This window comes from Beta vulgaris, chromosome 4, assembly GCF_026745355.1.
Source record: "Beta vulgaris subsp. vulgaris cultivar EL10 chromosome 4, EL10.2, whole genome shotgun sequence".
Taxonomy (NCBI): Eukaryota; Viridiplantae; Streptophyta; class Magnoliopsida; order Caryophyllales; family Amaranthaceae; genus Beta; species Beta vulgaris.
This window is the reverse complement of record NC_079205.1, coordinates 48,642,484-48,668,630: the sequence shown is the minus strand read 5'-3', so window position 1 is coordinate 48,668,630 and position 26,147 is coordinate 48,642,484. Positions and strand designations below refer to the sequence as shown.

The 26,147-nt window shown below is 34.9% G+C and overlaps 3 protein-coding genes across 3 annotated transcripts; all 3 read left to right on the top strand.

The window, feature by feature from the left end:
• Positions 1 to 9,005: 9,005 nt before the first annotated feature.
• LOC104907552 (uncharacterized) lies at positions 9,006 to 10,329 on the top strand. Its single transcript, XM_048642276.1, has 4 exons — positions 9,006 to 9,009; positions 9,349 to 9,473; positions 9,603 to 9,749; positions 10,033 to 10,329. Exons 1-4 carry the CDS (start codon positions 9,006 to 9,008, stop codon positions 10,327 to 10,329), a joined length of 573 nt encoding a protein of 190 aa, XP_048498233.1.
• Positions 10,330 to 11,526: 1,197 nt separating this feature from the next.
• Positions 11,527 to 12,508, top strand: LOC125496733 (uncharacterized). The gene is made up of 2 exons (XM_048642275.1): positions 11,527 to 12,131; positions 12,235 to 12,508. Exons 1-2 carry the CDS (start codon positions 11,527 to 11,529, stop codon positions 12,506 to 12,508), a joined length of 879 nt encoding a protein of 292 aa, XP_048498232.1.
• Positions 12,509 to 25,005: 12,497 nt separating this feature from the next.
• Positions 25,006 to 25,482, top strand: LOC125496732 (uncharacterized). Its single transcript, XM_048642274.1, has one exon. It carries the CDS (start codon positions 25,006 to 25,008, stop codon positions 25,480 to 25,482), a length of 477 nt encoding a protein of 158 aa, XP_048498231.1.
• Positions 25,483 to 26,147: the final 665 nt, after the last annotated feature.

Here is a 26,147-nt window from a genome sequence, read left to right as displayed (position 1 = left end):
ATAAATGAAAAACTGAAGCTGGGTTTTACTACTTGATATTAATCCATATCAACTTCAGTTTTGTCTTTTGGATCTTGCAAGTCAATGGTTTGGTTGAGTGGCGGGTAGTCCCACTCTCCAATTAAAAATATACTTATTTCTCTCTTTGCATTATCCATTATCTAACATTAAAACACTACCACGTTTGAGATACATTTTTAATATGAAATTTAGAGAGTTATTAAAGTATTATCATTCGTGTGATAACGTATTGACTTATTCAGAATTTTGTAGCGAAAATAATAATAAACAAACTTTGAAAATAAAACTTAATCAAGCAAAAAGTCAGACCAACATAAAGTCAAAAGTCAACCTCAAAAGTAAAAGTCAACTACAATAGTCAAAGTCAATTATGAAAAGAAAAAGTCAATGTAAATTGTAAAGTCAATACAAGCTCTTCAAATTCCGAACCAATGATGCATTATTTTCAAACTTGTAAATGACGATATTCTATTATTGGTCCTGAGAGATTGCTCATCAATTGGTTCATCATAGGATCCATAAGGCATAGTCATGATCAACACATATATACCAAAAGAACGTAATCGACAAAGTTGAGTAATACTTAGTAAATAATAAATCTAACATGATACTAATAAATACTATTAAACAGGATGAATTATAATGTAATAGCATCGCATACTATGTCTACTAAATTAGACTACACAAGTAATAAGTTAATTAATTTATATGGAATAGTCAATGGAACGAGTTGTCTAAATTAAAACCATTCTTCAATCTAGAAGACGAATTACGGGCGCGACTCCGTACTCCCCTGACATACGATATCGAGGAACCTCTAAAAGAAAAATAGGACATGGTGATTAATTCGATCCCAAGAAAACCCATGGGCTACCACCATGTACTCCAACTCATGCTTGTCCAACACTTCAAACGTGCACAAGTCTAAAACTATTGCTATTCACGTTTCACTTTACATGATTAATAGTTTATTCACTTATTATGATTCACAAGGAGGACTAAGTCAAAAATCAACCAACCTTTTATAGGTGTAATAATCAACTTACCAGATAACGTAATACTCCTCATGATTGCTTTAAAGGGATTTAACAGACTACTCATTCCAACAAGATGCATCTTTCTTTTAGGGAGCTCATTTTCTTAGTTACTCCACAGTTAAAAATGCGCTGGAAGAACTTGTGTTGATAATTGAGGACAGTTGTTGGCCTTGTATGCGATTGGTGATGATAGACTCAACCTTGAATGTGTCGGGTGTTACAAATAAGGCCATCGTTCCTCATAAAGTAATTAAATAATCCAAATAGAACAACATAATTCAATCATGATCCAAAACCAACATAAATTTTAATTCCTCATGTGAATTAATAAAATAAAATTCTCAAATCACATATGCTTGCGTCAATCTTACATACAAACATAATATCATTATCATAGTCAACATGCTTCACACAACGGCATAAAAAGTGCAAATTCAATTGAATATAAATCACATATGAATTAAAAATAGTTTCTTATACATGATACTACATAATTCTCATCCTTAGGACATGATACTAATTCAATTAACACATCATATGTATGTATATACCTTGTGTAGACAAATCGAGAGGCCACTTTCACAAGTTTAAAAGTTGCCTCAAGAGAATTCTTCGCCTAAAATAACCAATATAATCCACAAATCAATACTCTATAAATTTTCAGCAATAATAAAATACTTTAAACCCTCTCTAAAAGTGTTTAAAAAAACATTGCCTATCATTAAAACTTAATTATTGAAGCCTACAACTTATAATATAATAATCCTAAAAAACTCCATCATAAGCATCTTTATAAAATTTCCATCAACTTTTAATATAATAAATCCTTTTTAAATATACTTAAACGTAACTGAAATCATAAGAATACTAAATTTCATAAACTATAATATACTACTATGATTAGTAACTATCCAATCTCCAAAAAAATCCCATTTTTTAACTCATAAAACCCTAAAAATCCATGATTTGATACTTGAAATTTCAATTCAAACATAATATATAAATCCTGAAATTTAATTACTTCATTATATAAACTACATAATCTTAGATTTATATATATATAAATCATCAAAATATAACTTTAAACATTAACATATTAAAACAATTCTTAAAAACATAAACTTTGCATTGAAAATAACTTGTGGAGGAAAAAATAACCAAAGCAAAGGAGAGGAGGACGGGACGCCGAGAAGGAAGAGGCGGCGGTGGCCGGTCGGCTGGGTGGCGGTCCTGGCTGGTCGGCGGTCGGTCATGACCCACGAAGAGGAGGAGAAGAAAAGAGAGGAAAAAACAAAGGAGGAGCCGGAAATCGAGGGAGAGGAAGAGATCGAGAGAAAATAAGTATATGCGGAAATTTTGGGGTTTCGGGGGATTTATATAGTTTCCCCTTTTAGGCTTAGGAAAAGGTGTATGGTTGGTGATTTGAGTAGTTGGGTTCCTCTAACCTAATTTAAAATCACTTTTGTTAAACCAAAATGTATTTTGAGCTATTTAAATATATTTTAAAGTATGACTAAATAAAATATTTGACTTCTTTAAATCAGTAAATAATTCCTTTGACTTTCAAATGGTCAATCTTTCAAGAAATAAATTGTTTAGATACTAATATATATAAATATACATTAAAATATATTTATAAATTTTACAAAATTACGGGGGATTAATACAACTTATATTTATAAAGTATATAAATTACGGGGATTAATATATTTATAAAGTTTATAAAATATATCTAAATTTTATAAATATTCAATCTCTTTTAGATTTTATTTTTTATTTATATTTTTTACTTATTCCATTCTAAAATAAATAAAAACTTATCATTTTAGAATGTTTCAAAATAGATAAAACGTTACTTCATTGTTGCAAAGGAATTTGGGCCACTTTCCTTCACCTTCTAGTGTTTAATTTAAGGTTAAAATTATGAAGCATGTGACGACGGTGAATGGATTATTAACATGTCCCTCTTTTTCTTTCAATCTATTTATCTCTCTCCTATATTCCCTTGCCAATCCCATATGTTTTATTTAAAATAAAACTGAGGAAGTATATTTTATTAGGGTTTCTAAGAATTATCATTTTTATTGAATATATGAATCTAGTCTGCTTTGTACAAATGTATTTTACTTTTTTTTTTTTTACATTGAGTAAAACAACAAATACAAGTAGAAGATAGTTTCTATACTTTACACATACAAACAGGAATCAACCCTCGCCCTTCCTATATTCTATTGATATATCATGAGCTATTTTTACATAATCTTCCACTACCTTTTTGATTTATGCATATGAACATGAGTAGTGATAAAACCATAGCAGTTATGGTCCATTTGGCCCATAGCAAGGAGTAGATGGCAAAAAAAATATTTCAAAGGGTTATTCTAAAAAGTGGGGTGTAAGAAAAAAAAGAAAAAGCTGCAAAAGCTTTACATTTCTCTATCATCCCAAATTAGTTTTAATTAGGACATAAGCTAATAAAACACTAGCACGAATTCCCAGATTTGACTTATCAGCTTTGGGAATTCCTAATTAGTTACACGAATTCCTAGGATGTAAGTTTCTAATTAGTGTAGCAACTAATTAGTGTAGCACTATAAATAAAATATAAACTGTAGTAAAATATAAAATAATAAAGAGGAAAGATGGGATTTGGTTTTACTATATTTTAATTAGGAGTAAAAAAAAGTAACTGAAAAAACTAAAATTTATATCAGTTTTAATTACCTTACATTAAACAAGTGTATTGTTATAAAAAACGAGTGTATGTTAACAAGAAACAAGTGTATGTTAACAAGAAACAGGTGTACTGTAATAATAAGAAACAAGTGTGTTATACGAAACAATTGTATTTTAACAAGAAACAAGTGTATTGTATTAAGAAACATGTGTATGGTAACAAGAAACAAGTGTATGTTAACAAAAAAGGTATATTGTAATAACAAGAAACAAGTGTGTTATAAGGATAAGAGTAAAATAAAAATATGATGAAATTATATCAAAATAGATGTCTATTTGTAGAGAATAAAAAATATATGAATATTGGTATATTTTTTTATTTTTTTCTAAAATATATTTCTTGAGATATACAAGTTTAAAAATTGCAAAAAGTAATTTGTTTTGGATAAACAATATTGTGACATGTGTGTTAATTATATGTTGCCACATGAGGTTTATCATTTCTTAGAAAACACTCCTCCTCTTCTCTTTCTTTCTCTCTCCTCTTTTTTTATTTTGCCATCTAGTCCTTGCTATGGTCCATTTGGCCCATAGCTGCTATTGTTTTATCACTCCTCAAACCAATAATGAATATTGGTTTCCAAATCCAATATCCATGGCAAAACCGTAATTTTCGCAAAGAAAAAGAAAAAGTTAAAGACTACCACATGAATTACGCGACAAATATTACCACCTCCTATTATCTTGATTTCGGCTTTGGCGGAAGCTGTCAAGCTACAATACAGTATTTTCTCTTCTTTTTTTTTTCTTTTTTTTTTGAGATCAACTTTTTCTTTTATTTTTACATGCCTCAATTAAGTTTGCAAGTTTCAAAATAAATAATTATTTTCCTACATCTCGCCACTTTGACTAATTGTTAAAAGACTAAACATGCATCTAATGACAAGATCTTCCAACGTGAAAAAAAGTAATTAGTTTTACTCCCTTCGTCCCAAAATATAGTTCTCATTTCCATTTTGGGTGTCCCAAGATATAGTTCCCTTTCCATATTTAGTTTCATATTTTTCCGTAATTTGTCTAGAAAAGTCGTGTCCCATTATTTATTTGCTTCTTGATTTTTGTTTTTTCCTTTGTTTATTCAACCAAAATGTTACAATAAAGGCATGTTATCCCTAGCTTATTTTCAGTTCAGTTCAATTCAATTCAGTTCAATTCAGTTCAGTTCAGTTCAGTTCAGCTCTAGAAAATACTTTTACTCTCACATATCACTATTCATTTCAGTTCTGTTCAATTCAATTCAGCTCAGTTCAATTCAGTTCAGTTCAGTTCAATTCAATTCAATTCAGTTCAGTTCAGTTCAGTTCAATTCAATTCAGTTCAGTTTAGTTTAGCTCAACTATTTTATGACGAAGAGAACTGACCCTTAATACTTTTTCACCAATTATTCTTCATTCTCTCTCCCAAAATCATCTTTTCCCATACAACATTTATTTTAATAAACAAAAAATCTTTACTATCCCTCTTAGATTCTACTTGCATAAATTATCGTGAAAAAAAAGGAAATGAGAACTATATTTTGGGATGGAGGGAGTATTATTTAGTTGGACAAGAAATATTAAAAAAATTATTATTTTATAAATATTTTCCTCCAAATGAGAATTATATTTTAGGACGGAGGGAGTATCGTTTTTGAACTTATTATGCAATATGAGTTAAATATAATTGTCATCTAGCTATTCTACTCAATATCATAAATTTTAAATTACTTATTTACATCTTTTTTCTAGGTGTAGAAGTTGATACGACCTGCCAACCGGACACGAAATCGACCCATTATTGGGTCGAGGGGGTTGACATGTTTAGTACACGCGTCGACACAACACATATCTTGAACGTATTAGACCTTATTAGTTCTTTATTAGACCTTATTTGAACTTCTCTCAACTTAACTGAATTTATCTTTAGACCTTATTAGTTTTTTAGTTTTATGTTTTTTGAACTTATTATGCAATATTTATTTTGGAACTTACAAACTTATTTGTTGATTTCGGCAAGGGTGTGGCAATCTACTTGTTACAACAGACGAGCTTTGATTAACAAACAAAGAGCATTTGTAGAATATAATAGTCATGAAAATCATTTGTAGAATTTAATAATTGAAAGCAATAGTCATGAAAATTACATACACGAATAGTGGTTATATGTGCAATTATTGTACATATACTAGTTGCAATTCAAGTAGATATTTCTTTTAAATTACACAAAGTAAACATCAACTGTAAATATAATGGTTTCAATTACACATACAGATGTTTGTTCTGTAATCCCGTGGTTATAATTAATCTATAAGACTTTCTTTTACACAGACAGTGGTTTTCCTTGATCGTTACCATACCGCATGAATTTAATATATATATATATATATATATATATATATATATATATATATATATATATATATATATATAGGATCACACCTTGTGCACGATATATGATACGAAAACAATAAAATACCAAAAACTTGGGATGCTTATTAGTACGTTATAATAAATTATATTGGGATGATTATTAGTATGTTCTAATGAGATTGTAAACTTTATTTCGATTTCATATCGCCATGGGGTTACATTGTTTATAACTGCTTCAGAGATTTCTCTTTTGCACAATTCGCTCTTTGCAAATCTAGTCCACCTTTTCCACGCGTAATTATATGGTATTGTTGTGATTGAACAAATAAGATGCATTGTAATCTGGTTTTTATGATATGAATAATATATTTCAGTGCTTAACTAATATACTTTACTCCTTAACTAATATATTTCATAAGAAGCAATTCAAGGCTAGCATAACTAATATGTCCAAACGCTTAACTAATTCTGATGCTGATTTGATGCACGCGCGTGATGTCAGCATGACATCAGCTGGTCTCACGTTAACACTAACGTGAGACCGTCTCTTCAAAAACGGATTCTTTGAGAAATGGGAATTGGCCAATTTATAATTTATCTTATTAGAAAAATATATAGTAAAAGAAATAGTGAGACAACCAATGAAGGCAAAAAAATTTAATTTTAGTGGGTCATTTCCATTTTAAAAGTGTTGTAACCTTCTAAGGATAAGTCATTCACAATGTACATTGCTACCACTTAAATAGTTATTACTAACCTTCTTCTGAGAAATAATAATGGTTGTTTAGTAACACGATGCATGTACAAACCGACTATTGAAATAGTCGATGCTAAACTTATACGGATAAGTCATCGTTGACGATGTACATTGTTACCACTCAAATAGTTTTTACTCGCATTGATAATATGATACAGACTACTTGCTTACATACGTGGAGAGCAGTTTTGTAGCTTTGAAATTGCAAGTACATAATATATATATGCCACCACACGTGGCTTCTATATTATATATTCTTCAGTTGCATGTTAGCAGCTATAAAACCACTATCCATGTTAGCAAGAATTATATACAGAAAGACAAGATGTATGTACAATAGTTTCTTAACAGGATTCCAATTGTACACCCTACTAGTGCAGTGCCAACAGTAGTATGTACAACTGGAACACGGTAAATAATTGACGATATAAACTTTTTGTTTACAGAATTAGTACCTTTGCATACATGGATAGTGGTTTTATTTATAGCTGCAAATTTGATAGTAAAGAATATATACGCCACTACACGTAGTGTGTATAATTTAAATCTTTTAAATAATTCACTATATACACTAGTGGCTTACCTTTTTCTTCCTCCTCTGTCCTTGCCCCATTCTTCGCCCATTAACAATTACTCCATATATAGTTACACAACAATTCAACTGCCATTCCATATATATAGTAGTTACTTTAAACAAATTTATATGACCTAAATTAAACGTTATTGGTATGACAAAATTACACTTTTTGTAATTTTTCACTCCCAATTTACACTTTTTCTATATCACAAAATTATATCAAAAGGATAGCATATCACCTAATTTAATGTAAATTAAACAACTCGCAAAACGAAATTATAAATAATACCTACTTTTTTATCAAATACTTCCAAACTGAGTCACGACGACTCTACATTTTCATCTTCAAGAACATGAACATCCCATAGATAAATTTTTTCACCATCACTTTCAATTCCACTTTCTCACCCTCAATTCTTCATTTTCCTTGATTGTTCTTGACTTTTTTTTGGATTTTTCTTGATTTTGCACTACTAATTTTTACACGTAAATGTGAATATTTTTCTTGCACATAGTTTTTTTTTTACTCATTTTTCACCTTTACAATAAATTTGAATATTTTTCTTGCACATAAAAATTCACCTACTCATTTTTCACCTTTTACATCGTAAATTTTAATATTTTTCTTGCACACAATATTTAAGCAACTCTTTTTTAACCTTGTATTTTTTTAGAGGAGATTATAGGCCGGGCAGCGCTTTAAAAAATTTGCCCACTAGTCGGACCGTGCCAAATTACGTGACAAATATTACCACCTCCTACTATCTTGATAGATTGCCACACCACGTGAAAGATTGCAAGTACAAAGTTGAAAGATTGGTCTCCATTGTCATTTAAAGAATGTGAAAATTTTCTTATATACAAAAAAATTAAATCTGATCAAATCAGCCCTGCCCGATTTTTTGCGGATTTTGGGTAGATTATTTTGGCCCGCGATCGGACCCGGCCCAACCCGATTTTTGGACAGATTTTTGTTGGCCCGCTGTTGGGCCCGGCCCGATCCGATTTTTTTGCTTTGGGCCGGCTTTGGACAAATCAAAAATGACTTTTTAGTCTATTTTTTGGCCGAAAAGGCTGCTCATTTTGGCCCGAAATAGCAGGCTTTGGGCACAAAATTTTGGCATGTGTGATAGTCTTTTAACTTTACCTTTTTCTTTGTGAAAATTACGGTTTTTCCATAGATATTGGATTTGTAAACCAATATCCATTATTGGTTTATCACTCCTCAAAACTCCTCCCATTAATTCCACTCCTGCCATAAATACCTTTGGGGGGTGTTTGTTCAGGGGGATTAGGGGTTGGGAATGGGATATTATATCCCCATGGGTAGATATCCCATGTTTGTTTGAGGGGATATCTAAATTCCCATGTGAAGGGGAATGGGATTAAATCCCCCCTTATCCCACCAAAATAAGACATGGGAGGGGGCAGGTATTAGGGAGGGGGATTATTTCTAGTTATGTTAGAAGACGAATTTACCCTTCATTAAAATATACTTCACCAATGAGTTAAATAGCTAATATAATGAAATGGGTAAATTTGTAATTTAGCAATATATTCCCTACTTAATCCCACTAACATACCAAACAAGGGATTGGGATATATTTAATGAATTCCCACCTTCTAACTCCCATTCCCAATCCCATCCTCTAATCCCCAAACTCCCAATCCCTCGTACCAAATACCCCGTTGATCCATCACCAAACCCAACTCCTACCTGTTTCACTTTTACCAGCTCCAAAGAACAAAAATCAAAAATCTGCTACCTATAGTGTTGTGCTGATGTCTTTATTCTTCCATATTTGTATTGTTAAATCCATGCCTTCAACCAATATCTTGATGTTTATATAATAGAATAAATACTGTTGACAGGAGCTGATATTAACTCGGTAAATAACGTTGATCGAACTGCTCGTCACTATGCTGTTAGTGGCGACCGGGTGAACACTGCTGAATTGTTGATTCGCCTTGGTGCTGATGTTAATGCACAGGACAAGGTTCATAACTTGAACTAACCACTTTCACATATGAGCCGAGTATCATATCTCTCTTGTACTTTTTTGTAGACATGTGCGTGGTTTATTTTCTTCATGCTTTCTTATGGTTAATGCTTTGGGCCTTTCTAGGTTGGATTTGCACCACTGCACCGTGCAGCTGGCAGAGGTTACTTAGATATTTGCAAACTCCTCGTCGATGCAGGAGCTAACATCAATGTCCTTGACCATGCTGAGGAAACTCCTCTTGTCCATGCCGTTTTTTGTCAACAGAAAGAGGTAGACACGTTATTCGCATTGCAACTTATCTACCCCCCATTCTCAGGCTTTTCAACTCTATTTTAATGTTACACCGTTAACGCTTCTGTCAAGTGTCTATATCCTTGATTTGTGTAATTATCTTATTTATGGTTATTATTTTCCTAAAATATCTAGATGATCCTATTTTCTAGGTTTAGGGAATATTCTAACATATATATTGTGACAATCGATCAATGAGAAGCCAAGCAATTTTTGTATAATCTTTCATGGTATCAAGAGCAGGTTAATTTTTTTTTCCCAGAAATTTATAATGGCTGATGATGATGATACACCGCCACCACCACCACAGAAAATTGAAACCACCTCACCCTTCTATCTTGGCGCACATGATAGGTCGGGTGATTTCATTACTCCTGTCCGTCTCAAACTCGACAATTTCGATTCTTGGGCGCACTCTATATATGTAGCTCTTTCTTCTCGACGCAAATTTGGATTTCTTGATGACACCATCATTGATTGTATTCCACCCGCAACGAAGGAGGATTGGGTCGTCGTTCATTGTATATATGCTCGTTTCATGGCTTATAAATACCATTGACACAGAGGTAAAAAATATGTTGTCTAATTATGATAATGCTAAACGTTTATGGGGTGATTTACATGAACGTTCTTGTGTCGTCAATGGCCTTCGTATAAAGTCTCAAATTAATCTTTGTGAACAATCCAAAACCATGATTGTTGTTGTTTATTTTAGCAAATTAAAGGTTTTGTGGGATGAACTTGCAAAGCTTGAACCTTTTATTTGTTGTAAGTGTGGAAAGTGTAGTTGTAATGTTGGCAAACAATATGAGAAGAGGCGTGAGGATGATAGGTTGCAACAATTTTTACTAGGATTGTATCCTGATTTTTATGCTCAAACTCGATCGAATATTCTTGCTCAAGACCCTCTACCCACGCTAAATGAGGCATATCAGCAGGTTTCGCAAGACGAACTCGTGCGTGGGCTTGATCGAGTGAAGGAGGAACCCACATAAGCTGTCGGGTTCGCTGTTCGTACCACGGCAGGGGCTGGTCGCGGGCGCGACACTCCTAGGGTCTATTCTCATTGTAAGAAGCCGGGCCATTTGGCTTCTGATTGTTTTTCTTTGCAAATCTGTACTCATTGCAAGAAGAAGGGGTATGATGTTACAAGGTGATTTGACATAGTTGGGTATTCGGAGGGCTGGAATGAAGAGGACAAAGGTGCCAAATCCACAGTTGCCCAAGGCAAGGGGGTGTGCGTGCCAATGTTGCTGCTGGCAGCACCTCCACCGCTGCTGCTGTTGTTCCTATGCCATCCTTTTCAGCTTCAAATGCTCAAGTCTTCACATCCGAGCAATGGAAAGCTATTACGGGACTCTTTGGTAATGCTACAATACTGGAAAATTACCTAAATGGTACGTTTGATGTATCTTCTTGGATCATAGATATAGGTGCTACTCATCATGTCACAGGTGAAACGTCATGGTTGTTTGACATTCGTCAATTTCATTGTCCTGTTGGTACTCCACAACAAAACGGGAGGGCAGAGCGAAAACACAAACACATTTTGAGTGTGGGAAGAGCTTTGAGATTTCAAGCTAAATTGCCTATCTATTTTTTTTGGGGGGTGGGGGTGTGTACTTGGTGCATCTCATTAAATCAATCAAACTCCAACACCTATCCTACAAAATAAAACACCTTTTGAGATTCTTTTTCATATACCACCCGCATTTGATGCTATTCGTACCACACAATGGGCTCTTAGGGACCAATGATGCACATCCTCTCTTGGAACTGTCGGGGATTGGGGAGTCCCGAGGCAGTTAATGCGCTCCGGCGTATTGTAGTAAATGAAGATCCTCAGGTAGTCTTTCTACAAGAGACTAAATTACACCAACATGAATTAGAGAGAGTGAAAATGAAGTTGAAGTATTCGGGTTTGCTAGTGGTGGGCTGTGAGGGACAAGGTAGGAAGCATCGAGGTGGGTTGGCGCTGGTGTGGAAACGGGAGGTACAAGTCTCAGTTACCTCTTATTTACAAAATCACATTGATGTCATGATGACTTATAAGGGGCAGCCACCTTGGAGATACACTGGAATATATGGACATCCGGAGGAAAGCAAGAAAGGGCAAACAGGGGAGTTATTAAGAACGCTCTTTGATGATGAAAATGTCCCTTGGTTGTGTGGAGGAGACTTGAACTTAATGTTGTGGTCGACGGAGAAACAAGGAGGAGGGGCGTTTAATTTTGAGGAGGCGAATATATTGAGACAAGCCATGGACCACTGTAAACTTGAGGATATGGGGTTCATTGGTCACCCTTTCACATGGACGAATAATCGGGGAGGCTTGGAAAATCTTCAAGAGAGGCTGGACAGGTTTGTGTCGAACATGGAGTGGAAGGAAATGTTTGGAGGATCGTATGTGTCTCATCTTGAAAAACGTAAATCGGATCATCTCCCGCTTTTGGTGTGTATCAAGGAACGAACGGGTAGGTTCCGTAGGGAAAAAACGCAGGAAAAAATTATATCGATTTGAGAAAATCTGGTTGCGAGATGAGAAGTGTATGGAGATTATTCAAGATGTGTGGCGGCAGGAAGAGGATGCTTGTAGGAATATAGGGTGGACGGCAACAAAACTCAGATCGTGGAGTAAACAAACGTTCGGTAACCTTGCTAAGGTCCTGCGAGATCTCAAAGGTCAAATGCAAACCTTAATGCAAGAGAATCAAATTCAAGAAGTTATTGATAGGTAGAAAGCTATTGACGAGCGCATGGATGAGCTAGAAGCAAGGGAAGAATTATTTTGGCGTCAAAGGAGTAGGCATGACTGGCTGAAAAATGGAGACAAAAACACAAAGTTCTTTCATGCAAAGGCAAAGCAAAGGGAGGAGCGAAATAGCATAGTGTCTATTGTGGATGGTGAAGGGAATAATTATGTAAATGAAGATCAGATTGTTGAAGCTTTTGTGGATCATTTCGAAAATTTGTTTCGCTCGAGTCAACAGGTAGATGTGACGCCCATTATTGGAAAAGTGCAGCAGCGAGTTTCGGGTGATATGTGTCATATGTTGGGGGATCCATACACAGGGGAGGAGGATAATGAGGCGCTACTCCAAATGCACCCGACAAAAGCCCCGGGTCCTGACGGTATGTGTGCGTTTTTCAATCAGAAAGCCTGGAATTATATTGGTAATGATGTAATAAGTAAAGTGTTGGAAATTTTGAATAATGGTGGGGATATTAAAGCTATTAATCATACTTATATTGCATTGATTCCCAAAAAAAAACATTATGAGACACCGGCGGATTACAGACCTATCAGTTTGTGTAACGTCATGTATAAGCTTGTGTCCAAAGTCCTTGCAAACAGATTGAAGAAAGTTCTCCCTGATATCATTCATGAGTCGCAGAGTGGCTTTGTTCTGGGACGACTAATTACATACAATATTTTAGTTGCCTATGAATGTTTTCACTATTTGCGGAAGAAGAAGAAAGGGAAAGCAACGTATTTGGGGCTCAAGTTGGACATGAGCAAGGCTTACGATCGTGTGGAATGGGTGTTTCTAGAAGAGATGATTGTGAAAATGGGCTTTCCGAGGGCTTTTATCCGAGCAACTATGAGCTGTGTAAGCACTGCGTCTTTCTCGATTTTGATTAATGGGCAGCCAACAAGGACCTTCTATCCTACTCGTGATCTTCGACAAGGTGATCCTTTATCTCCTTTCTTATTCATTTTGTGTGCTGAAGGTCTCTCTACTCTCCTTAGGGATGCTGAAAGTAAGAAGGAGATTCATGAGGTAAAAATCGGGAAAAAAGTTGAGCCCATATCTCATTTGTTCTTTGCCGACGATAGTTTGTTATTTATCAAGGCAAATGATGAAGAAGTGGAGAAAATTCTTGATATATTTTCTATCTAAGAAGCTGCTTCAGGTCAAAAACTGAATATGCAAAAATCTGAAGTTTCGTTTAGCCGAAATATTGAGCCAGAAAGGAAAGAAATGCTTTAGATGAAGTTGAATTTTAAGGCTGTTGATGAACATGATAAATATCTTGGCCTCCCAACGTATGTGGGGAGTTCAAAGAAGCAGATTTTTCAGAGTATTCAGGAAAGAATTATGAAGAAGCTGAAGGGATGGAAGGAGGGTTTTCTCTCTTAAGCAGGTAGGGAGATTCTAATCAAGCCCGTTGCTCAAACAATTCCCACATACTCAATGCAATGTTTTACCATTCCGGTAAGCATTCTACAAGAGATGGAACGATTGTGTCGCTCATTTTATTGGGGTCAACGAGGGAGTGAGAAAAAAGTAGCCTGGATAGTGTTGACCCTTGAATTTTGAAGATGACCTAACCACAAAAGACATAGTATATTTTATTTATGTTGTTGCAAGGTAATTCATGCTCGAGCTAAGAGAATACTTGATTGAAGATTAAAGCGGAGAATTAATCAAGATCGAAGTAAAGATGTTCGAGAAATGAAGAATCAAGCATGGAATGAAGATTAGAATACATTAGGGTATTTATTAATCTTCTTGTTAAGGTTGAGTAATAGCTTTATTAAGTTCGTGGTGAATTCTCAAAGGAACTTGGTTCTGTTCCCATGAAAGGAACAAACCTGGCACTATAGGAACAAGGCTTAGGAACAAGACTTAATAATTAGGGAACAAGACTTTAAAACTAATTTAGGAACTTCTAAGTGACTAATATTGTGCGCCTAAGGTAATTGTGTGCCCAATATAGTTGTTAGAGTTTTTAGGGATAATTTGACTAAGATCCATAATTTTAGGAAGTTAGTTTAAGTTTGTTAGGAAAAGATTTTAAATAGATTTCTGTTTTTAAAATATCTGATTTTCAAATCTTATCTTTTTAAAATATATATTTTATCTTTTATATTTATTTAAAAGATTTAGTTTTTGAAAATATATTATTGTTGTTTTAAGAGCTTCGGATTTTTTCGAAATAAAAATCTGTTTTCCGGTTTTTGTAAAATATTTCGAAAAAGATTTTTTCCTAAAAATTAGCTAAAGGATTTTTATTTATTTATTTCCTAAATTCTAGCTTACACGCCTAAGTGATTTACTGCTTCAAGTTTATGGAGTTAGTGGATTTAGTGGCATAAGTTAATTATCCTCCAAGTATTTTAATTAAATTAAATAAGATTAATTATTCTCCAAGTTTGCAAAACCACGTTATTTGTTACTGCTTCTATGAAGTGAAGTAATGGTTAGTGGATGATGCACATGACTTAGAATAAAATTTAATTTAATTAATTAATTAGAAATCATGGAGAACATGTGATAATGGTCTAAGTTAGTGGAAATCATGTCTTGTCTTAAATGTCTATAAATAGGCGCCTAATTCACTTGAGAAAAATTGTGTCTGACTTAGTTAATTTGTCTTAAGTTATCTAAAGTGTCAGTGCCTTTCCTTAAGAGAATTCATACTTACATTAATCGAGTTTTTATTACTCTTCCATTATTTTACAAAGTGTATTTTTAGAAAAAGGGTTTGAGTGAACTCTTGTAAGTGTGAGAAAGCTTTGAGTGAAGCAAGAGAAAGAGAAAGAGAAAGAGAAAGAGAAAGGAACTTCGAGTGAAGTTTGAGAGAAAACGTCAGTTGTTGGGAACTGTCGTTGGGAACTTGAGTTGAGTGACTTAAGTTGAGAATCGAGAGAAAAGTAATAGGTTGTAATCAGAGTTGTTTTGGCCTATTATAGTGGAAAGTTGTTTAAAATCCCTTGTGGTCGAGGTTGTTTCTTCCTACTAGGCCTAGGAAGTTTTTCCTCGTAAAATCTCTCGTGTTCCCATTGTTTGTTCCCAAGTTTACTTTTAATTCCGCAAAAAGTAGTGCTTATTCTCTCACTATAATTCACCCCCCCTCTTATAGTGCTCATATTATACAACAATTGGTATCAGAGCGGGAACTCTAATATTCAGGAAACCCTGTTGAGTTCAAGATCTTGAAAAATATGAATACTAGAGAGAAACTGGAAGAAGGGTACTCTACGCAGAGGCCACCAATGTTCAATGGTAAGTTTTACACTTACTGGAAGAACAGAATGGAGATCTTTATCAAAGCCGACAACTACCAGGTATGGAGAGTCATAGAGGTAGGTGATTTTGAAGTCACTACCACTAATGACAAGAATGAGGTAATTCCTAAATCTATATCTGATTTTGATAAAGCTGATTTCGAAAAGATGGAAATTAATGCTTCTGCTATAAAATTGCTTCATTGTGGTCTTGGTCCTCATGAACACAATCGTGTCATGGGATGTAAAACCGCAAAACAAATTTGGGATCTTCTTGAAGTCACTCATGAAGGTACGAGTGAAGTTAAGAGATCAAAAATAGATCTTTTGATGAACCAATATGAACTTTTTCAAATGAAATCAAAAGAGTCTATCCAAGATATGTTTACACGCTTTACTAATATAATTAATGAGCTAACATCTCTTGGTAAAGTGATTACATCTGAGGAACAGGTACGAAAGGTCCTAAGGAGCCTTCCTAGGGATCGTTGGATGGCTAAGGTAACTGCCTTACAGGAAACAAGGACTTTACTAAGTTCAATTTGGAACAACTTGCTGGTTCCCTCATGACTCATGAGTTGCAATTGGACAATGAGAATGGAGATATGTCCAAGCAAAAGTCGATTGCCTTAAAAGCTGATGAAAGTGAAAGCTCAGAAACAGATGAAGAAGAATCTGCTCTCATGGTCCGAAAATTCAAAAGAATGTTTAGGAACATGAAGAAAGGTGATTACAAAGGTAAGAATAAGAAATATTCTAACAAACTTGTTTGTCATAAGTGTGGCAGTTCTGAGCACTTCATCAAGGATTGTCCCCAATGGGAACAAGAAAAAGGCAAAGGAAGGGAACAGAACAGATAGGAACAAAGAATACAAAAACTCCTATACTCGACTGACATGAAGAAAGCTATGGTTGCTGCATGGGGAGACTCTGACTCTGAGGAAGAAGATGATCCTCAACCAAATAGAAACTGCAAACTTCTGTCTTATGGCTCTTGACAATTCCGAATCTGATGAAGAGATTGAATCTCTTGAGGTTGGAGTGAGGGGGAACAACACATGGTACCTAGACAGTGGTTGTTCTAAGCATATGACTGGAGATAAATCAAGATTTCTCTCACTCTCAGCCTACAATGGTGGAAGTGTGACTTTTGGTGACAACAAGAAAGGTAACATAGTTGCCATGGGAAAGGTCGGTAAGTCATCGTCACATTCCATAGAAAATGTGTTTCTAGTTGATGGATTAAAGCATAACTTGTTCCCAATTCTGTGATAGAGGGAACTGTGTGAAGTTTAATAGTGAAAAATGTTTGATAGTCAACAATAGCACAAAGGATATCATTTTGGAAGGAACAAGGAAAGGGAACACATATGTTGTGGATCTCAACCTTGTTCCCAAAAACAAATTCACATGCCTTAGTGTTATTGATGATGATTCATTCTTATGGCACAAGCGTCTAGGTCATGCTAGCTTTTCCTTGCTTGACAAACTGCGTTCTAAAGAACTAGTTTTAGGTTTACCCTCTACTAAGTTTCATTTAGATCATGTGTGTGATGCATGCGCAAAAGGCAAGCATGTTAGGTCCTCTTTCAAGTCCAAAATGTGGTGAGTACCACAAGACCTTTAGAGTTACTACATATTGATTTATGTGGACCTATGAGGATACAAAGTAAGAGTGGAAAGAAATATGTGTTAGTAATTGTAGATGACTTCTCTAGATTTACTTGGGTTATTTTTCTTTCTAGCAAGGACGAGACTTATGATGAGTTCCTTGTCTTTGCAAAGAAAGTACAAAATTTGAGTGGTCATAATTACTTCACCTTAGATCCGACCATGGTAAAGAGTTTGAAAATTATAAGTTCGATGACTTTAGCAGAGACAATGGATTAGATCACAATTTCTCAGCCCCTAGAACACCTCAACAAAATGGTGTTGTTGAAAGGAAGAATAGAACACTAGAAGAGATGGCTAGGACTATGTTGATAGCTAGTGGACTTCCTAAAAACTTTTGGGCAGAAGCTGTGAATACTGCTTGTCACATTATAAATCGAGCCATGGTAAGACCTTTATTAAATAAAACGCCCTATGAGCTGTATTTTGGTAAAAAGCCCAATATTACATATTTCAGAACATTTGGATGTAAATGTTTTGTTCATAATAATGGGAAACAAAATATTGGAAAATTTGATGCTAGAAGTGAAGAAGCTATTCTTAGGATATCTTCTAGTAGCAAGGCTTATAGAGTGTATAATAAAAGGTCTATGTGTGTAGAAGAAAGTGTGCATGTTATTTTTGATGAAACAGATAAATTTGATGCAAGCACACAGGTTGAAGATGACTTCGAAATAGGATTGACAAAAGACTAAGTCTTATTGATGAGACTTTGGAAGACGAAGTCATGGGAACAAAGCCAAGGGAACAACATCCTGTTCCTGTTCCCAATGAGGAAGAAGAGGAACTAAGTGATGATGCACTAGTGAATGAATCCACTATTGTTGAACCTGGTTCCCAAGTACAGGAAATGAAGATGATCAAGGAAACCAAGTTTCCATCCAGGATTTCCAACCAAAACCTTGGAAAACTCATCGTTCCCATCCTGTGGAACTAATAATCAGTGACATAAATAAGGGAACTCAAACGAGATCTCAATTGAAAAACTTTTGTGCTTTTCATGCTTTTCTTTCTATGTTGGAACCTAGGAATCATGAAGAAGCTCTCACTGATGCTGATTGGATCGTAGCAATGCAGGATGAACTTCATCAATTTGAAAGAAACAAAGTTTGGCACCTTGAACCTAAGCCTAAACATAACAAGGTTATTGGTTTAAAGTGGGTGTTTCGAAACAAATTAGATGAGTTCGGAACTATCATAAGAAACAAGGCCAGGTTAGTTGTGAAAGGATACAATCAACAGGAAGGCATTGATTATGAAGAAACTTTTGCTCCAGTTGCAAGATTGGAAGCAATTAGAATCTTCATAGCTTTTGCTGCCTTCATGGGTTTCAAATTGTATCAAATGGATGTAAAATGTGCTTTTCTAAATGGTTATCTTAATGAGGAGGTATTTGTAGAACAACCTCCAGGTTTTGAAAAAAGAATTTCCTAATCATGTCTTTAAGCTTGACAAAGCTCTTTATGGGTTAAAGCAAGCTCCAAGAGCATGGTATGAAAGACTTTCTAAGTTCCTTCTTGAAAATGAGTTTAAAAGAGGAAAATTGGATCGAACCTTGTTTTTAAAATCAAAAGGAAAACATTTATTAGTTGTTCAAATATATGTTGATGATATTATATTTGGTGCCACTAATGAATCTTTGTGCAAGGACTTTGCTAATCTCATGAGTAAAGAATTTGAAATGAGTATGATGGGTGAGCTCAACTTCTTCTTGGGGTTGCAAATCAAGCAAACAGAAGAAGGAATCTACATCCATCAACAAAAGTACATAAAGGAACTATTGAAAAAGTATGGTTTGGAAGCATCCAAAGTTAATCATACACCTATGGGAATCTCAACCAGATTGGATGAAGATTCTATAGGAACAAGTGTGGATCAAACCAATATCGAGGTATGATTGGCTCATTACTATATCTAACTGCAAGTCGTCCTGATATTGCTTTCAGTGTAGGTTATGTGCAAGGTTTCAAGCCAATCCAAAGGAATCTCATCTCACAGCTGTGAAGAGAATCCTAAGATACCTCAAGGGAACAGATGATTTAAGCCTATTCTATTCGAGAAGTGATACCTTTGAATTGAAAGGATTTGCGGATGCTGACTATGCAGGAGATCTGGTCAATAGAAAGAGTACATCAGGTATGGTTCAGTTCCTTAGTCATAGTTTAGTTTCTTGGAGCACCAAGAAGCAAAACACAGTTGCTTTATCTACAGCAGAGGCTGAATATGTTGCAGCAGCAGCATGTTGTTCCCAAATGCTATGGATAAAACAACAACTACGTGACTATGGAATCTACTTTGAATGTGTTCCCATCTATTGTGATAATACTAGTGCTATTAGTATTTCTAAAGATCCCGTACACATTCAAGAGTCAAACACATCCATATTAGGCATCACTTTCTGAAAGATAATGTTGAAAAGGGTCTTATTAAAATGGAATTCTGTGAGACTGAACGTCAAATTGCAGATATCTTGACAAACCCTTAAATAGAGATAGGTTTGAGAAATTGAGACTTGAACTTGGCTTAATAAATTGAAATGATTGCTACATTATTCCCCTTTGTGTTAATTCTTTGGCATTATGTCTGATGTGCATTTTTGATGTTTTTATTTGCTTAAATACATCACAATTCTTATATGATTATTTCATATGTATAAGTAAAAATGTCTGAAAACTGCTCACCAATGTCCAATAATATTCCCCTTATTGTTCATAGGACAATTCTATGCCTTAAGTGATAACAAAGGATTAAAAGAATTAATGGAGTTCCAAAGTAGCAAAATTTCATTGTTCCATTCATGTTCCCAAACGTTGTTCCAATTCCCAGCGTATTAGAGTTAGATTTTTTTTCAAAATTCGAAAAACCAAAAATATTCTGTTCAGATTTTATTTCCTAAAAATCTGATTTTTCCTTATATCTCTCAAGTTAGTTGAAGATATTTTTTTTGAGATTTTTTTTCTTAAACACGTGTAAATACACGGTTTTAATTTATTCTTTCCTTAAAAAAACAAATTTTTTTCCTTCTCTTCTCATAAAACCGAAAATTACTCCACAAAATATGACTACCAAAAACACTTCTCACTCTCTCTCCTCCCACAAAGCCGAAAAACCCTCTCCTTCATCCTCTAAAATTGAATCACCAACACCCATGGATATTTCTCCAAATTCTTCATCAAGAATTCTAAGGAAAAGGAAGAAACAAGAAGAATCGGTTGAAATGGAGGTTGAAGAAGCTCATGCAACAGTGAGGGGGAATCAGATGTTCCCGAGAGAGGAACAACTCGGTTGTTCGAAAAAATTCCACGGCAATCTAGGTATGTGCATGGACTTTTTATTGATGTTTCTTGGTGCAAAAGAGTAAACTTTCGTCAATTAATTAATATGATTAAGTTTCAAGGTTGGGAAAATCTTTTTGTGAAATGTTATGGAAATAGTTTGATTCCTAAATTGATGGATGAATTTTGTGAAAACTTTTCCATGGATGAAGAAGGAAATTGTTCCACTTGGTGAAAGGAACTCAAATTGATTTTAATGCTAAAATTTGGGTAAACTGCTTGGTGTTCCCGTGAGAGGAACAGATGTTTATTTCAAGAAACAACGTGGTCTATCCATTTTCGGACATTTCTTTGATCAATTGATTGTTAAGTATGGGTCAAAAGGGAAAAACATTTCTTGATCATAATCTTCTTTCCCCTTATCACAAAATTTTGTTTCACATCCTCAAGAAAGCTTTATTGCCTCGTCTTTCCAAACGTGCTCAAGTTAGCATGTTGGATTTAATTTACATTCATTGTTTGCTTCTCACAAACACATAAACTTTCCTTCTTAATGATTCAACATTTGAGTCATTGCATTGAAAATGGATTTGTTGTTGGTATGGAGCTTAGTAACCGAAATTCTACTTAAGTTTAAAGTGAAAATTTCGGGAACTCAGTCCATAGTGTGTCCACGGGAAATATGTTGAATGTGCGTGCCTTGAATAACTTAAATGTTTGTGTTGTGAATGGAGAAGTTATTAAGGGGGGTGCTAATCTTGATGATGATGAGGATGATGATGATGTGGATGATGAAGTGGAAGAAGAAGAAGAAGAAAAAGAAGTTGAAGAGAAGAAAATCGAAAAAAAGAAAAAGAAAAGAAAATCAAAAAGAAAAGAAAATTGAAAAAGAAAAAGAAGAAATAAAAGAAAGGGAAGAAGGTGGTTGATGAGGTGGTGAAACCGGTTGAAAGCACTAGAGCTAGTCAAAGGGTTCAAAATATGAAAGTGCTTAATTTTCCTATTCTTGATGCCGAGAAAGTTGTGAGGAAGATGAAGTAAAGGTGATTGATAGGGAAGATTATGAATCTAACCTACCTCCTTCTAGGGAACCGACTCCTGTTCCCATGGAAACCAATCCTCCTTTTCCTCCATCTCCACAAAAATCTGCCTCACCCTCTACCCTAGCACCACAAAGATGATCTATCCCTCCCTCTACCTCAAAACCCTCCTGTTCTGTTCCTAAAGCTAAGAAACAGTGGTGTTCCCATTCTAGAGGAACAACCTGCTGTTCCCAAACCAAGGAACAAACGAAACCCCAAGCCTTCTCAAGCTCCCTCGTCTTCTCAAAATCCTACCATTGGTTCTACATATACTCTAGCTCATGCTAGAAGGTTGGATTCTTTGTTTTCCTTGGTTATGGGTCATTCGGAAGCAATGATGGAGTTTGCTACGGAAGCTAAGGATTTAAATGGGTTGGTAAAAGGGGTTATGAGCAAAGTTGACAAAGCCTTGGATGGACAACAAGAGATATATGGCTCGGCTTGGTGAACTTTCTTCCTCATTCAGAATATGAACTCGAGATTGTTGAAGTTGGAAGACATTGTGCTCAAGGGAAATGATACATTGGCCGAAAATCATCAAGAAGTGATGGCAAAGCTTCATGATGTGGTGGAAGAAGTAGAACAACCTCCCTCTCCTAAACATAAACTTTTTCATTTAGCTTGTTTTATTTTGTGTGGGAACATAAACTTTGTTTAATGTTTGTCTTTTCTATCCTTCTCCTTTAAACATGCTACAATGGAACTTTTGTTTGCTTAATTCTAAGTTTGATCTTTTTGCATGTGTGCGTCTAAATGAATGGCTAATATTCTTGGATTGCGGTTTTTGAGAGTTGAATGCTTTATTTGCTTATACTAACCAACTTATTTCTTACAAGTTTGGTGTGTGATGTGTTTAGTGAATAATTCATCTTTTGAAATCGTGGACTATGTTTTTGAAGATGCCAAAGGGGGAAAGATAAGGCAAATCAGAGTAAATTTTTTTTGTCATGAATTATGTTCTCATATTTCGACTTTACAAAATAAAATAACGAGTCTATAATATTTAATTTAACTTGGTTACATACTTTGTTAAAATTATTTTTATATGACTTATATATATTATTTTAGTATATGCCTTTTGTTGCCATCTTCAAAAAGGGGGAAATTGTTGACCCTTGAGTTTTGAAGATGACCTAACCACAAAAGACATAGTATATTTTATTTATGTTGTTGCAAGGTAATTCATGCTCGAGCTAAGAGAATACTTGATTGAAGATTAAAGCGGAGAATTAATCAAGATCGAAGTAAAGATGTTCGAGAAATGAAGAATCAAGCATGGAATGAAGATTAGAATACATTAGGGTATTTATTAATCTTCTTGTTAAGGTTGAGTAATAGCTTTATTAAGTTCGTGGTGAATTCTCAAAGGAACTTGGTTCTGTTCCCATGAAAGGAACAGACCTGGCACTATAGGAACAAGGCTTAGGAACAAGACTTAATAATTAGGGAACAAGACTTAAAATAATTTAGGAACTTCTAAGTGACTAATATTGTGCGCCTAAGTAATTGTGTGCCCAATATAGTTGTTAGAGTTTTTAGGGATAATTTGACTAAGATCCATATTTTAGGAAGTTAGTTTAAGTTTGTTAGGAAAAGATTTTAAATAGATTTTCTGATTTTAAAAATCTGATTTTCAAATTCTTATCTTTTTAAAATATATATTTTATCTTTTATATTTTATTTAAAAGATTTAGTTTTGAAAAATATATTATTTCCGGTTTTTAAAGTTTCGGATTTTTGAAATAAAAATATGTTTTCCGGTTTTTTAAAAATTTGAAAAAGATATTTTTCCTAAAAATAGCTAAAGATTTTTATTTATTTATTTCCTAAATTCTAGCTTACACGCCTAAAGTGATTTACTGCTCAGTTTATGGAGTTAGTGGATTTAGTGGCTAAGTTAATTATCCTCCAAGTATTTAATTAAATTAAATAAGATTAATTATTCTCCAAGTTTGCAAAACCACGTTATTGTTACTGCTTCTATGAAGTGAAGTAATGGTTAGTGGATGATGACATGACTATAGAATAATAATTTAATTTAATTAATTAATTAGAAATCATGGAGAACATGTGATAATGGTCTAAGTTAGTGGAAATCATGTCTTGTCTTAATGTCTATAAATAGGCGCCTAATTCATTTGAGAAAATTGTGTCTGACTTAGTTAATTTGTCTTAAGTTATCTAAAGTGTCAGTGCCTTTCCTTAAGAGAATTCATACTTACATTAATCGAGTTTTTATTACTCTTCCATTTTTTTACAAAGTGTATTTTTGAGAAAAAGGGTTTGAGTGAACTCTTGTAAGTGTGAGAAAGCTTTGAGTGAAGCAAGAGAAAGAGAAAGAGAAAGAGAAGGAACTTCGAGTGAAGTTTGAGAGAAAACGTCAGTTGTTGGGAACTGTCGTTGGGAACTTGAGTTGAGTGACTTAAGTTGAGAATCGAGAGAAAAGTAATAGGTTGTAATCAGAGTTGTTTTGGCCTATTATAGTGGAAAGTTGTTTAAAATCCCTTGTGGTCGAGGTTGTTTCTTCCTACTAGGCCTAGGAAGTTTTTCCTCGTAAAATCTCTCGTGTTCCCATTGTTTGTTCCCAAGTTTACTTTTAATTCCGCAAAAAGTAGTGCTTATTCTCTCACTATAATTCACCCCCCCTCTTATAGTGCTCATATTATACAACAGATAGCATGGGAAAAACTCTATGTCTCGAAGAAGGAAGGGGGTCTCGGAATGAGAAATTTGCAAATTTTTAATAAAGCCCTTTTAGCGAAACAAGCTTGGAGAGTAATGACGAATACAAATTCTTTGATGGCGAAAGCGTTGAAGAATAAGTATTTTCCTAACACATCATTTATGGAGGTAAAGGTGAGCTCGGTGGCAAGTTATACCTGGCGATCTATTTTATCTGCGAGGCCGGTCATAAGTGAAGGAGCGATTAAAATTGTTGGGACGGGCCACTCCCTTAATGTGTGGCTTGACCCTTGGATTCTACGGTTACCTCATTATAAGTTGCTTCCTAGAAATGGAAGCACCGAAGAGTTGCCACAAACAGTGGCTGAGTTGATTGATACAACAAGATGGAATTCCCAGTTGCTAGCTGAGTTGGTGTCTAGCTGCTGTCATTATATGCTGAAGATGATTCGTGGGCTTGTACTCTCACAAAAAACGGATCCTTTTCTGTTTGAAGCCCCTACTATGCACAAATGAAGGCCCGAAAGAAGGATGTTACCTCATGCTCGACTAATAAGGCTCTCCCAATCTGGGAGAAAATCTGGAAAGCAAAATCTGCCCCAAAAATTCTGACTTTTGGGTGGAAGGCATTACATGACAGCATACCAGTTCAAGCTAATCTGATAAAACGGCAGTTGTGTGCTGAGGGACGGTGTCAAATGTGTGGTGAGGAGGAAGAAACGGTTATGCACGCGCTTGTTAAATGCCCCGATGCTGCCATGATTTGGCGCACCTCGCCACTGCGTGTTGATACGAGTGTGGTGGTTGAGCGGAAGCTCATGGAGTGGTGCTTGGTGCTTCAAAAAGATTACAAAGAAGACTTGTGGTGGAGTTTATTCTGGAATTTTTTTTGGGGCATTTGGTTGAAGCGTAATGCGTGGATTTTTAATCAACGCAAGATTACCATCATGGAGGTTATTAACAATGCTGCCAAGTTTGTAAGTGAATAGGAGAAGGCGAATGAAAGGGCGAGGAGTGCGGGGGATAGTCGACCACAGTTGGTAAGGGTGTGGAAACCACCGGTGATGGGGACTTATAAAATTAAGACGCTGCGTTGTTTGGGGAGAATAAAGCTGGTATGGGTGGAGATGTGCGGGATCATATGGGAGATGTCATGCTCGCAACGTGTGAGATGATGGAAGGGGAGTTTTTGGTAGATGAAGTGGAAGCGCTGGCAGCAAGGCATGCTCTTCAAATTGCCATTCAAGCAGGCCTCAGCAATGTGGTTCTTGAGACTGATAATTTGAAGCTGCATACTCATTTGAAGAAGGGTTATCAGGAAAATACAAGCTTTAGTGGGTTAGTGGCTGATATCATTAAGCTAGCAAATTCATGTATTTCATGTTCCTTTTCTCGTGTATGTAGGGGAGGGAATGGGATTGCTCACACTTTAGCTCAAACTAATAAGAAATTTTAGTAAAATGAGAGTGTGGATGGAGGAAGTGCCTAGTGAAGCACAATCAGCTATATTGGCAGATCAAATTTTGGTTGAATGATAAAACACTCTCATCTCCTGTCAAAAAAATAAAAAAAAGTCTCTAGTCATAATTAAGTGTTTTAGCATTAAATTATAGTTATATGATAAAATCCAATGCTCTAAAGTTTTTAAATAAAT